This window comes from Oryzias melastigma, linkage group LG6 (assembly GCF_002922805.2).
Source record: "Oryzias melastigma strain HK-1 linkage group LG6, ASM292280v2, whole genome shotgun sequence".
Taxonomy (NCBI): Eukaryota; Metazoa; Chordata; class Actinopteri; order Beloniformes; family Adrianichthyidae; genus Oryzias; species Oryzias melastigma.
Window position 1 is genome coordinate 28,904,026 of NC_050517.1, and position 13,020 is coordinate 28,917,045.

Consider the following 13,020-nt stretch of genomic DNA (forward strand, 5'->3'; position numbering starts at 1 on the left):
TTAGTGGTTAAAAGAGAAATACTTCCAGCTATTGTAAAATAATTAAAGCTAAAAGACACAATATTCAAATTATAAAGTCTATTTTTCACTTTAAACTGGCTGAATACAAACAGAAAGTAAGTTTAAACTAAAGGAAAGACAAAAGTCTTGGTGGGAGACAAACATCATCCTGGGAGGTGTACAAAACGGATGTTCTGCCATCTAAAACTCAACTGTTTTTTTTCTTTTAAATCATTGTAAATGGAATATCAAGTATCTTCGCGTTAGGCTGAGGTCACAACCTATTCATAACTCTGCTGTTAGAGATATTAACACAATTTAGGTTTACTTGTTTTGTGGTTAAAAAAAAGTTTTTAGTGTAAAAGTTTTTACACTAAAGGGAAAAGTTTTAAGATTCTGAAGTTATTGCAGAGATGTGCATTTTACTTAATAAAATGTTCTAAGGTCGATTTTGGAATGGATTAAATAAATATATTTGAATGTTCGTGAAAGCTTAGATTGTGTCCATCAATTGCATGACAGTGTTAGGGAATCTTCCTCCTGACAGGAAGGAGTCTGAATGAATCAGAATGATATTTCTATTTTATTCTCCCCAAAATTCCTTAATGTCTTGACAGTAAAAGTAAAACTTTCCAAAGTAGCCAGATTTAATAGAACCACCAAAGTAAATTTTGATGTGAAAGATTTTCATTGAAGAACCTATAACAAACAAGTCCACGTGTAAAATGATGCAAGCCTCTGACATACAATTGGTTGAATGTTTATTAGAGGTGACTAAATGCACTTCCCACACAAATTAACTATATATTTTCAATTGTTTCCAACAGTAAAACTGTCAGACAGAACTAGAGAGAACCACAGCGCTGCTGCCTCCTTGTTTTATTGAGAAAAACACACTTCAGACTGACATACATACATCTCGTTACACGTTATGTCAAGAACACAAACAGACATGCAGCCATTTACACAAGCAGACCAAACCACAACAGAGTTGCACATGAAAAGACAGATAAACCTGTGGAAGAGCTCCGATCAGGCAGAAGAAACGGAAGGGAGGTCACGACCTCGAGGAACAGGAGGAAGATGAAACCTGCAGGCTGAACCGTTTTAGAGAAAGCTTTGTTTCAAATGTGGATTTGACAATTTAGATTTTTAAAAAGAACTTGTCAAATCTTCTGTTTTTGTGTTGATTTATTGCTAATGTTCTCTGCTTCTGTAAGTATTCCTTCATCGTTTGGTGCTGCAATCACTTATAGATCGTGGTTTCAGTTGAATAAAAATAAAAAAACAAGCAGGAATTTAAAAAAAAGGAGGTCAGATATGACAACTCAAACCAGACAGAACAATCACACTCACATGTATATATTTTTTTGTTTGGAGCCCCAGTGAGCTCTAGTACATAAAGGTGGAGGTTGTCATGCGGGACACACGGCACAAGACACAAACTGTCAGACGTCAGTAAACAGGTAAGCAGCCGATCCGGTAACGCCACGGTGAGATAAACCCAGATGAGACGAAGTGCTTAACATTTGTGAAGATGCAGGACGATGCCAGTTAGTCTACAGAGCCAGATGGAGATGCAGGTTTAAACTCTGTCCTCACCAGGAACCTGCATGTTTTAGCACGAGCGATTACGAAGAAGGCGTCAGAACAGGAAGACGCCGACACACAAAGTCTGACAGCAGCAGCTGCAATATGACAGCGGAGTTCATCAAAAAACTAGACAAACCCCAAACATCCAGAAATGATTTGTGACACAAACAAATGGAAAGAACCTCCAGCTTTAAGCATTAGTGTTTTAAAGAAACCACACTCCTTCTAAATAGCTGAAGGATCTCTTTATAATGGAAGCAGCCCAAACAGTTGTTCACTAGATCTGTGAATCTTCAGAAAAACTTTCTTGGATGTGATTTCCATATATTTTGATGGATTTCTGTCCAAAAACGGAAATTTCGCTGCTTTTTCCTAGACTTCAATCCCAGATCATATTAAGCTAAAACGTCCAGATTCACAGCATTTTCTGGATCCATTTCATAAATAAGTAAATAACACAAGACAACAATCCAACCTGAAGGTGCTCCCTTTGTTCCAGCTTTAAAAACATTGATCAGAAATGCACTGATAAGTCATGTTAAAGAAAACACACTCCCCCTAAAGAGCTGAAGAATCTTTTCATAATGGAAGCAGCTCCAACCACAGCTGGTTATTGGATCAGTCAATCTTTAGAAACTCAGAAATCTAACTTTCTAGGATGTGATTTCCATATATTTTGAAATCTTCCTGCTTTATTCTTCACTTCACCCCCAGATCATATCAAGCTAAAACTTCCAGTTTCACAACATTTTTTGGATCCAACTCTTAAAAGACAATCCAATCTAAAGGTGTTCCCTTTGTTCCAGCTATAAAACACAATTATGTATGCTCCTTTACTGAAATATTTGTGATTATTTTACATCCAAAATAAATATTAGCTGCTTCCATTGTTGCAGGTCTATTAAAGGAGCTGAAATGTGATAACTAGAGCATCAGTGTTAACATCGAGGACTGGAAGTGTGTTTCACAGCCTCAACAAAAGCGGTTGTTTGATGAGCTGGAAGGTGATGGTTCTTCATCATGCATGGAGCGGCAGCGGCAGACAGCGCGCGATGGATGGTGTTATTGCAAACCTCAGAGAACCATCAGTCTATCATCGTCCCCATTGGGTGCGTCTCGATGGCTTTTTGAAAATGTTGGAGGATCACAGTTGAGCTGAAGTAAGCCCCACCCCCCCCGGTAAATCTTTACGAATGAAGAAACTAGAGCTTGGCGTTTGGCATGAACAGCTGACGTGTTTCCAGGAGGAAGTCAAACAGCTTCCAACAGGAAGCTGAAATGTTCAGATCTTCCCGCCTCCATCTCTGGACCTCAGTGGAGGATTTTCTGCCGCGTGTCGGGGAGCTTGAGGGCCACCAGACCGCCGCACACCAACGCTGAGAAGGACAGCAGGATGGGGATGGCTTTGGTGATCCCCACAAAGCTGGCAAAGATGGAGCTGCCGAGGACGGCGGCCAGCTTGCAGAGAGCGTTCAGCAGTCCGAACGCTGTGGCCCTAAGATGGAGAGGGAGGAGACAAGATGGGAGACACAAAATCACACGATTATATGATTATAAAGTATCTCTTTATCATCTCAGAAAAACAAAAGAAAAAATAACTTATGTTGAGAGGCTTAAGTGTCTCAAGGCCGTATCACACTGACGCTATATGCAATTAGCGCATTATTCATGCAGGAAATTGCAGTCTTTGTCTTTTGTCATTTGTCGATGTGTGCAGATGTTCGTTGAGAGTCCTATCAACTGGTCTTTGTATGAATTCGGCTTTGGGCTTTTCAGAATTTTTGTTCAGTTAAGAATTATGCAGTTTATGCATATTTTTGGGGCCATGCATGTTAATGCATTAACACACACAATTAACAAATTATAATTAACGCGCTAATATTTCTTATCGCAAATGTATCGCACCTCTCGGGGCAGCAGTCTCTCTCTTTTCCTAAGCGGTTCTGTCATCCACAGCGTGCATTAAAACACTTCATTGGGTTGGTTTCCCACTTAGACAATAGCTATTTACAAAATAAATAAATATTCAATCTGTTTTTAGTACTTTAATCTGGTTATTATTTTGGTTTATATCGCTTTTTCACAAAAAGCGGACTATTTGATCCATGGTCTGTCGCGTTGTTATGTCATATAAATTTAATTTTGTGGTTATTCGCAAATAATAAGTGCTCGCCAAATACTGTAAATAAATAAAAAAATAATAGCAATTAATCCTGATTAATTTTGCCCCAGGTTTGTTATTAATTAGTACATTTTTTAAATCGATTCCCGGCCCTACATATTATATGTTGTGTATATGCAACTAATACATACATCTTTTGGAACTGTATATGATTTATGAGAGATGCATATGTAAATCTGTGGCTTTCCAAGACTGTTCGACATATGTTTAAGGACTTTTCACTTATGTTCCTCCATTATTGACAAAAGTAATTAAACTACAGTAATTCCTTTCTTTGTAACAGGTTACCCTCAACTCTAACTACACCAAAGTTCATGGCTGAGTCCTAGTGTTTTAAAACCAGAGCAAAACTACATCATTCTCACTCCTTCACCATGTTTGAAAGTTTGCTAAAGGATTTTCTCTAACCTTTTTTGTGAAATTCTGCTCAAACGTTCCATCCCAACATTTTTCAGACAACATTCTCGAAGCCTTAAGGTGTGTTCAGATGCAAACGGAGAAGTTCGTTCAAAAAGTTCTTCCTTAATAGTCATGTTCTCTTAGTTCTGATGTACTTCAACACAAAACATGCTGACTCAGACCTGTCCAGTCTGACAATTCTCTTGGGTTTTCTGCAGTTCTGAACTTGGACCGATCTTCTTGAAATGACTGACATGTCCCTCTTCACCCCAGTTAAAGACCAATTATAATAAAAAAATTCTATTTTTGGTTTTTAACATGTTTGTGTAGCTTTTGTCTCATGATGGAGCACATCCATAAAGAAAATTTAAATATAAAAATGTATTTCTGAGTATGTCTTTATTCAAATAGTGGTAAACCAAGAGGAGACGAAAATATCCTGTTTGACAAAACTTGTAGTTGTTAAATACAAACTACAATCTACAGGACACAAGTTCCCTGACTCGCTCCATTCCGATTAATCTACTTGCAGACAAATAGATCCACATTTAACCTGGCATCTGAAACAAAACTGTACGGCGGGATAGCGTCGATATTGCTCGCCATGTTTGTTGTGCCGCTAACGCACATAAGTTGTGCATGTGCATTATTGGCTTAATTTTTATAGGATCATAACTTCAGTGAAACACAGATGAATCTACTACCTTTTGGATGCGGGGTAAAGCTCCACAGTCACCACCTGAATGCCGTTCCACGCCGCCGCACTGACGCCACAGAACAGACACTGCAGAACAATGATGGCTGCTTGGCTGAAGCTCAAAAACAGCAAAAAGGAACAACCTGCAGAAATGAGCATGGATCCACCTGAGGAGGTCAGAGATCATCTGTTAGAATCCTGAGTGGATAAACATCTAGGAACCATCATGTGGCACGAACATCCCAACATTACCTATGATCTTCACCCTGCCAACCTTCTCCACAAAGAGTGCAGAGATGATGTTGCCTGGCAACACTGCCAGACTGCCCAGAAAGCTGACCAGGTAGATGAGAACGTCATTCTCCCTCATGCTGTCCAGGTGGCAGCCATGTTTGTTGTGCTCAAAGGTGGCGTTCTCCATCCTACAGTCAATGAATTTCTCCTCCCATAGATCTGCACAGAGCAGAATGACAGTCAGAGGAAGGTTTGGATTCCCCAGGGCTCCTTTTGATTTTGAGTAGAGCAACTCAGGGTTTAAAGGTCGGAGAAACAGATCATGAAGTTCTCTTTCTGGAACATCTGGGAGACTCTGTCATCTTGATTAATGAGTCACAAACTCCCAGCTTCTGTGTCTCTAGCTGCACTTATGTCACATTTTTTTCTTTTTTAACGTTACCTTCTAGTCATAAACACTTAGATGCCACGAGTTGGTTCAGATTAGATTAAACTCAGTTTAATAAGGTGGATCAGTAGGTAGATCAGTCAGTTGGTAGGTAGGTAGGTCAGTAGATGTATGGGTAGGAAGGTAGTCAGTCGGTCGGTAGGTTAGTAAGTAAGTGGGTAGGTAGGTATGTAGGTGGGTGTGTGGGTAGGAAGATAGGTCGGTCAGTCAACAGGTAAGTAGGTTTGTAAGTGGGTAGGTTAGTCTGTAAGTAGGTTGGTAGCAAGGTATGTGGGTAGGTCAGTCAATAAGTAGGTCAGTAAATAAGTAGGTGGGTAGATCTGTTGGTGGGTAGGTCTGTTGGAGAGTGGGTAGGCAGGTTGGTCGGTAGGTGGGCTAGTAAGTGGTAGGTCGATAGGTTTGTTAGTAACAAGGTAGGTTGGTAGGAAGATATGTGGGTAGTTTGGTTGATAAGTAAGTCGATAGATATATAAGTTGATGGGTAGACAGGTCGGTCAATAGGTACATAAGTAGGTTGGAAGTTCAGGATGGTAGGTATTCATTTGTTCTTGTCACTGTTACAACACAATTTAAAAATTGTTCTTTGGTCAATGCATTATTTATTCAAAAGAACCATTTACTGTGATAACATTTTCCACAAATATATTAAAAAAATGTATAACTTTGTCAATTGGTGAAACTCTACAAAAGCCAGGTTTCATGTATAATATTTCTATCTATATCTTCAGAAAAAAAAGTTAAAAGGAAATTTCTTGATTCACAAATGCATGTGGTTTTTGAGTAAAAAGGTATTTGTGAATGTTTGTGTTGTAAATTACATTCTGAGTTTGGAGATAACCAGATCCCTGAATAAGAATATGATCCGTTAAAAAAAAGAAACTGGACTTTTTGCTCGTTCTCTGATGCACTCATGACTGCTGTTTGTTCATCCTGTCTGTCTAAACCTTCACAGTAGCTCTGGGATGTTTGCATTGAGAAGGATCTTTACTGACAGACAGAGTAAAGGCTGAGCAGGTGGAGCTTCTCCCACCCACTGCTCCACCTGAACCCACCTGTGTTGTAGAAGACGGTGGAGCGGATGGTGCAGTTCTCAAACACTGTGTCTGTGGACCTGATGTCTTCAAAGCGACAGTCTTCAAAGAGAGAGTCCTCAAACTTCACTGACTTCATCTCTATACTGATGAACCTATGAGGATGGGATGGACACAGACCAAACAGACAGACACACAGACGGCCTTTCTCATTGAAGAACTCTGACTTGTGCTTTTGGAACCAAGGATGCTCAAACCTCCGGACCCCTAGAGGTCCTGCTTTGTGGCCCACTCACAGCTGGTTGTGGAATGAACACTCAGGGGCTTCCATGTATATATTTTTTACTAATAGGAGGCAATTCCTGAATATTATGCTGATCTAAAACCTAATTAAACCAAAGCTTAAGCTCCGGCCCCAACCGATCCCTGTCTGCTGAACCTCAGTTCTACTTTTAAATCTCCTTCCCTCTGAGAAGTCAGTTACTGACAGCGGGTTGAGACTCCAGATTCTTTTCACCTCAAACTTGCAGATTCACATAATGTGATGTAAATCTACATAAAAAAAGTTAATGACCAGCATCACCTCAAGAGCACAGAGTTCAGAGGAGCGGGCAGGTTGAGAAAGGCCTCCAGAAATTATGGATTCACTTCTTCTGCAGCAGAATGAACAGAATGGGCAGTGTTTTAAATCCAACATGCGCTGCTTCACGTGTGAGCGGCGTGTTGGGCTGAGAATGGTGGAGCGGTCCTCTCTATGGAAATTAACCTGCTTTAGTGAGAGTTGGAGCTCATTCTGTCTGTTTCATTCTGCAAAATGCAAAGAAGGTCAGTAATATACAGCAGTGAGGTGTACTGTATATCTGCACTGAGAAGAGGAGATACACTCCACTTAATGACTGAACCTTTGGATAAATTTAAAGAAACCCAGAGGGTAAAACCCCCCTAAATGACAAAGCAACAAAACATTTTCATCACCGCTGCCTCAATACAACTTCACTTACAGATGCACAATATTGGATTTTTACTTTGATAATGTGTTGACCAAATACAAGGTGGTGCGCAAGGAGGCCATAAGTGCTCAGTGCAGCCTGACTATTAGAAATGAGATGATTAGACAACCAGTTTGTGTGGGAGTCAGTTGTGTATCACCAGGACACCCACTCCCTGCAGCATTCGCTTGTGGTCAGTAAAGACCCCGTATACGGGCCTTACTTACTCTATGAGACACTTACCACATGGACGACATTTTGTAAGTTCCATTTTTATGACATCTTTTAAGGTGGCCGTATGAGGAATTGCAGGACACACCTGCGCTCCCATTAATTCTACGTACACACCAAGCATGTGATGTGCGTTCAAGAACGCGCTTAACCAACACATTCTCACCCCCAACTCATCATACATAGAAGTATGGTTCGGGCCCCCTCCACGCCACTTTTTGACGTTTTGGGCCAACTCGTCCTTTTTTAACGTGTTGGCTGTTCCAATTAAGTCATGGGTCCCCAACCCCTGGGATGCAGTACTGGACACAGAACCAGTACCAGGTTAAGGTATCAGGTTAAGGTACCCGTTTGCGTCCCAAGGGTTGGGGGAACTCTGATTAGCGCCTGTGGCCCGTTACCAAGCGACCCTGAGACCGGTATTCGAGGCCTGGAGGTTTAGGGACCCCTGATTTAATGGGAACAGTCAGCACGTCAAAAAACGATGAGTTGGGGACACCTAAAACAACAATGTGGAGGGACCCCGAACCATACATCCATATACGACGAGTTGGGAGTGAGAATGCGTTAGTGCAACGGGCCTTCTTGAATGGCGTTCACACTGGACTATTGAGGTTGGGTGCAAAATGTTAAAGTACGTAGAGCCCAGAAGTGGACTAAAAAACCTATGTAGCATAAACATGATATTTTTAATGCAGAAATAGCAATTATATTCATGCGTTTACACAGACTTTTCTTTGGAAACCCCTCAAACAGCCTGTGTATGTGATTAAAGTTTAGTAGCATTTTTTCCTATCCTTCAATTAGATATTTAAGTGTTGAAAAAAATGTTTCATTTCCATCTCTAAAGTCATAAAGTATCTTAAAACAGCGATTATGTTGAAGCGAGTGGGACAATCCTGACCGAGTTATCAGCCCATATTTGTATTGTGCCGTTCATATTGTGCATCCATAGTTTTTACTTCATCTATTGAGACCAAAAAAACATCTATGTGCAAACATTTCTGAACTTGGCTGCAGCAAATAAAAAAAATATAACACAATGAAAGCAAACTTTTTACTCATGTTACCCAGAATGCAAAGTGCGTCATCCTGGTCAATTTAAACCCGATGAATCTCAGCTGTGACATACGTCGTCATATTCTGACATACTTGTCTCGGATGTATTCCCCTTCAATGTGGATCTGGTTCTCCAGAGAAAAGTTGAAATGGAAGTTCTCCACGCGTTCTCTGTGGAACGTCTAACAGACAGGAAACATTAAGAATGTTTACAGTTAACATGAACTTGTTTGCTGAGACATTTAAATGATCCAAAACAGTCGTTTGAAAAATGTTCATTAAGCTACAATTCTAACATAAGTTAAACTGATAAAGAACAAAACATAACATTGGAGAATTGTTTCACTTTTCATGTTAGCAAAGCTAAACCACGGACTCAGTTAATATACGTGATGAAATGATCTTCAATGCTTAAATATACTCCTGTCCTGAATCATTGTTCACATGAGACCAAAGTGGAGATTTTTGACCTAAAACTGAGTTGGGTTGAAATCAAAACCCCTCATATTCTTGTCAAGCACGGTGGCGGTAGACTAATGATGTGGACTCACATTGTTAGTCCTCAGCACCATCAGCACTGCTTCTTCAGCTTTTGATTAAATTGTAAAAATGACTTCAATGTAATGTTCTAGCGACACAAAACTCTCTTCTTTAACCAAAAGGGCTGTAATGATGCGATCAGCTCCTGAAAATTTGACAAGGATTTGAGATCGCCAATTCACAATGTTTATGAATATAGTAAAGTGTAGTAAAAAATACAATTTGGTAACAATGTATTTTTTGCTCTAAAATGCAGAATAGTGTTGGCTTTTAAGTTCATAAACTAAAAATACTCAGCACTACTAACACCACAAGTGAATAAATCTTCAAAATAAAGTGTCGGTGAAGATTCCTATTTTCAAATGAAAATTAGAAACTGTTTTTATTTTTTTTTGGAAAAAAATAAGACTGAAGTTCTGCTTACTGACGTAAGATCTGGAAAAAACGAATTTGCTTCAACAATTCTGGTAACTCCTCAACAGTTGATTCAGTTAATGTAGTTCCAGCAGATTCTAAAGTGGAGAAAAGCAGGGCTGCACAGTAGTGAAGTGATTACATAATTACTGTGAATCAGCTGATTCTGCAGCGGCTTTTCATACCGACTTTGCACCAAAATGTAAATGTTTTAGAACATAAAGTGATGCAGAACTTTGAGGATGGAAAAGATGTGGAGAACATTTTCAGGGGTTTTTGTCAAATTATTCCAAACTAAAGTGATGTTTGGGTTCTGTTTACTGAAGTTGACCAGAAAGTTGACCAAAAAAAAGTTTGTCTAAATTTTTGTGTTTTTATCAGTTCTGTTCTAAATAACAGTACAAATGAAGGTGATTTAGTACTTATAATTTACATTGAATAGATCCAATAAAAAGACAGCCACTGCAATCATATTATATTAAAAAGTCAGAATCTGTGAATCGTTGAGCTTAATTCATGAATCGAATCAGATCGTCACCTAAGTAATGATCCACAACCGTAGAGTAACTTTATGGCTGAGCTTTGATTCAGGGTTAATTTATAGGAACCTCACACAACCACAGAAAATAGTGAGTCTCCTCACCTTTACTTTGGCCTCATACTCCTCATACTGCAGGTGTTTGATCATATCAGGGAACCACACAGACAGACCATAATAACTGTGGGAGACAAATATCATGATTAATGTGCTGATTCAGAGTCTAATTAGACCAATAATAACAGCCAATTAAAATATAAAAGAAGAGATGCAACACAGAGGATAAATCAAAATAGACAGATTTGGAAACAGAATTTAAACTAAAACTTCTCTTGATAATCATGAAAAGAGTTTAAAGGTTAAACAATTCTGTGTGTGTTAGATTGTGTTTCCTGAACGAACCTGAAAGCAATGCAGAACCAGATGACAGCCATGAAGAGTGTAGCCAGCCTCAGCTCTGCAGAAAACAGAGACGCCACGTTTCTCAGCACCTGCACAAACACAAACAGATCAGAACCAATTTTAAACCAGTCCCAGTTTAATCTAATCTGAATCTCTCTGGCTAAACCTAATCCAGTTTACTGGTCCAGTTCAGGTCTGTACCAGTTTGAAGAGGGTCAGTGAGCGCACGGCCCAGCGCTGGATGGGAGTCCCTGTGGCGCTCTGGATTTCTATGAACTCGTCCTCCGCTGTCTTTGGAGCTTTGATGTGAGTCACCTGAGAAAAGAGCAGAAGAAGACGGGTCAGAACCTTCCAGAACTTCATATTCCAAAGCAGGCCTTCTGCCTGTTAAACTGGATTCCTATCAGAAAACGTTTTTGCATTTCATTATTCCAAATTTACAAAAATCATATCATTTCAATTATTAAATAACGTATTAACTGATCAGAGGAAAAAATGTGATCTGTCTTGGTAAAGCTTTTATTCATTAAAAAAATTTTCTTTAATCAATTGGAACTGGGACTCCCACGAATAAGGAAGTACAGAGTAAAAACTTCTTTTAGATCGTTTTTCAGGCATAAAGTGGGTCAGCACAACTTACACAGCAAAGAAAATTAATTCAAGATGTTTCCTACAAGGAGTTGTTACTATAAATATCTGACTCTCTAGTCTAGATGCAAAAATCATTAAAATACGATCTGCAAGGAGAGAATGTGTCTCTGAAACCACGCTAGCTCAAGTTAGCCTGCAGATGAAAAATGATCACACGCCTGCAGCTCCTCCTTCTTCTTCCTCGTCTGATTGATGGAGGCCATCAAGCTTCTGTCAGTCAATCTGTCATCGCAGCAGCGCCTCATCTTGGAGGTGAGGTTTTGGGGTCATGGTGTGATAGAGGATTAACCCTCTATTGCTAATTGGGCTAAATGTGTGGTGTAACGTTCATTTACAGGCTGTTGTGATGACCTTCATAGTCTCATTGGTGTTAGAACTCAAATGAAGATGTTTTATGCTTTTGTTATTGACTTTGTTCACCAGGTGTCACTCGCTAATAAATCAGCTTTATTGTAGCTTTATGTGCATCTTCACATACAGAAATGAAAGAAAGTATTTGTCTGTCATCAATTCTTCATGTTTTCGCATTAAAAAGATAAACAAGATCTGAAAAGTTTAAACTTCAAGCCTTCATCACAACTTCCCTTACAGGTGGATAAAAGGTGTTTGCCGGCAAAAGATGAGTACAAAATTTTAGGATTGCTGATCACTGGGTGAGTACGTGAAAAAGAAAATGTTGATACACATTTTTTCTACTGGCACCGCACCAGGGGGCCAACAAGTGCCGTCCATGTTTTCAGCCCAACTGTTAGAAATGATAAAACGTTCATACTGCACTCTACAACATGTGTTGTGATACTCATCATCATCGTCACTCACAGTGAAGACTTTCTCTGGCTGACCCTTGGCTCTCCAGTTGGTGTCATGAATGCGCTTCAGGATCATCCACGCCTCATCGTGTTTGGCATTCTGTTCCACAAATACACACACAGACACACAATTATGCACACATGAGAACAAACAAGTGAAAAGTTCTGTCCAGAGGAAGGAAACTTCAGAACTAAATCCTGGACCAGCATTGATCAGATAAAAACAACACGGCATTTGTTTGCTGAAATATTAAGGTTCTGTGATCACCTCCAGCAGGAAACGAGGACTTTCAGGCATGAAAAGGAGTCCGATCAGAGAGGCAACCGCAGGAAGAACTGCGACCAGGACAAAGACCCGCCAGCTGTGAAACTGAAACTCTGTGCCCATGCTGAAGCCCCAACCTGCAAAGATCCAAAAACATGAAACATCATCTCTGTTATTCATGCATAAAATCTCTGTAGATTGGATCCTTATCATGGCTCACTGTAGATGTGAGAGGAAAACACTGTAAAGCAGGAGTGTCAAACTCAATCACATAGGGGGCCAAAATCCAAAATACACCTTAGGTCAAAGGGCAGAACAGGATAAACATTTATTGAACACTTTAAAACTAAATTTTAAAACTTTAAAAGCATAAATTTTTAACATAATTATGAAATAGATATAAATATATAGCATTACTTCCAATAATTCTAGTGTGAATGCTGTAAGAGGAATTTGACCAGTGAAAATGCTAGCGCTTATAGCTGAAGATGCTAAAATTGATAGCTGAAATCGCTGAACGTATAGCTGAAAGCGCTGA

The 13,020-nt window shown here is 39.6% G+C and overlaps 1 protein-coding gene across 1 annotated transcript in view; it reads right to left on the minus strand.

Moving 5' to 3' along the window:
* Positions 1-744: 744 nt before the first annotated feature.
* The window catches only part of LOC112151875 (synaptic vesicle glycoprotein 2B), a 30,683-nt gene continuing 18,407 nt past the window's right edge, over positions 745-13,020 (minus strand). Inside the window, exons 6-15 of the mRNA XM_024280995.2 lie at positions 12,486-12,619; positions 12,228-12,317; positions 10,959-11,072; positions 10,758-10,846; positions 10,461-10,536; positions 8,957-9,045; positions 6,606-6,739; positions 5,124-5,324; positions 4,879-5,038; positions 745-3,088 (exon numbers count right to left, since the gene is read on the minus strand). Coding sequence (XP_024136763.1) covers positions 2,905-3,088; positions 4,879-5,038; positions 5,124-5,324; positions 6,606-6,739; positions 8,957-9,045; positions 10,461-10,536; positions 10,758-10,846; positions 10,959-11,072; positions 12,228-12,317; positions 12,486-12,619 — 1,271 coding nt within the window. The 3' untranslated portion in view covers positions 745-2,904. The remainder of the gene's footprint in view (positions 3,089-4,878; positions 5,039-5,123; positions 5,325-6,605; positions 6,740-8,956; positions 9,046-10,460; positions 10,537-10,757; positions 10,847-10,958; positions 11,073-12,227; positions 12,318-12,485; positions 12,620-13,020) is intronic.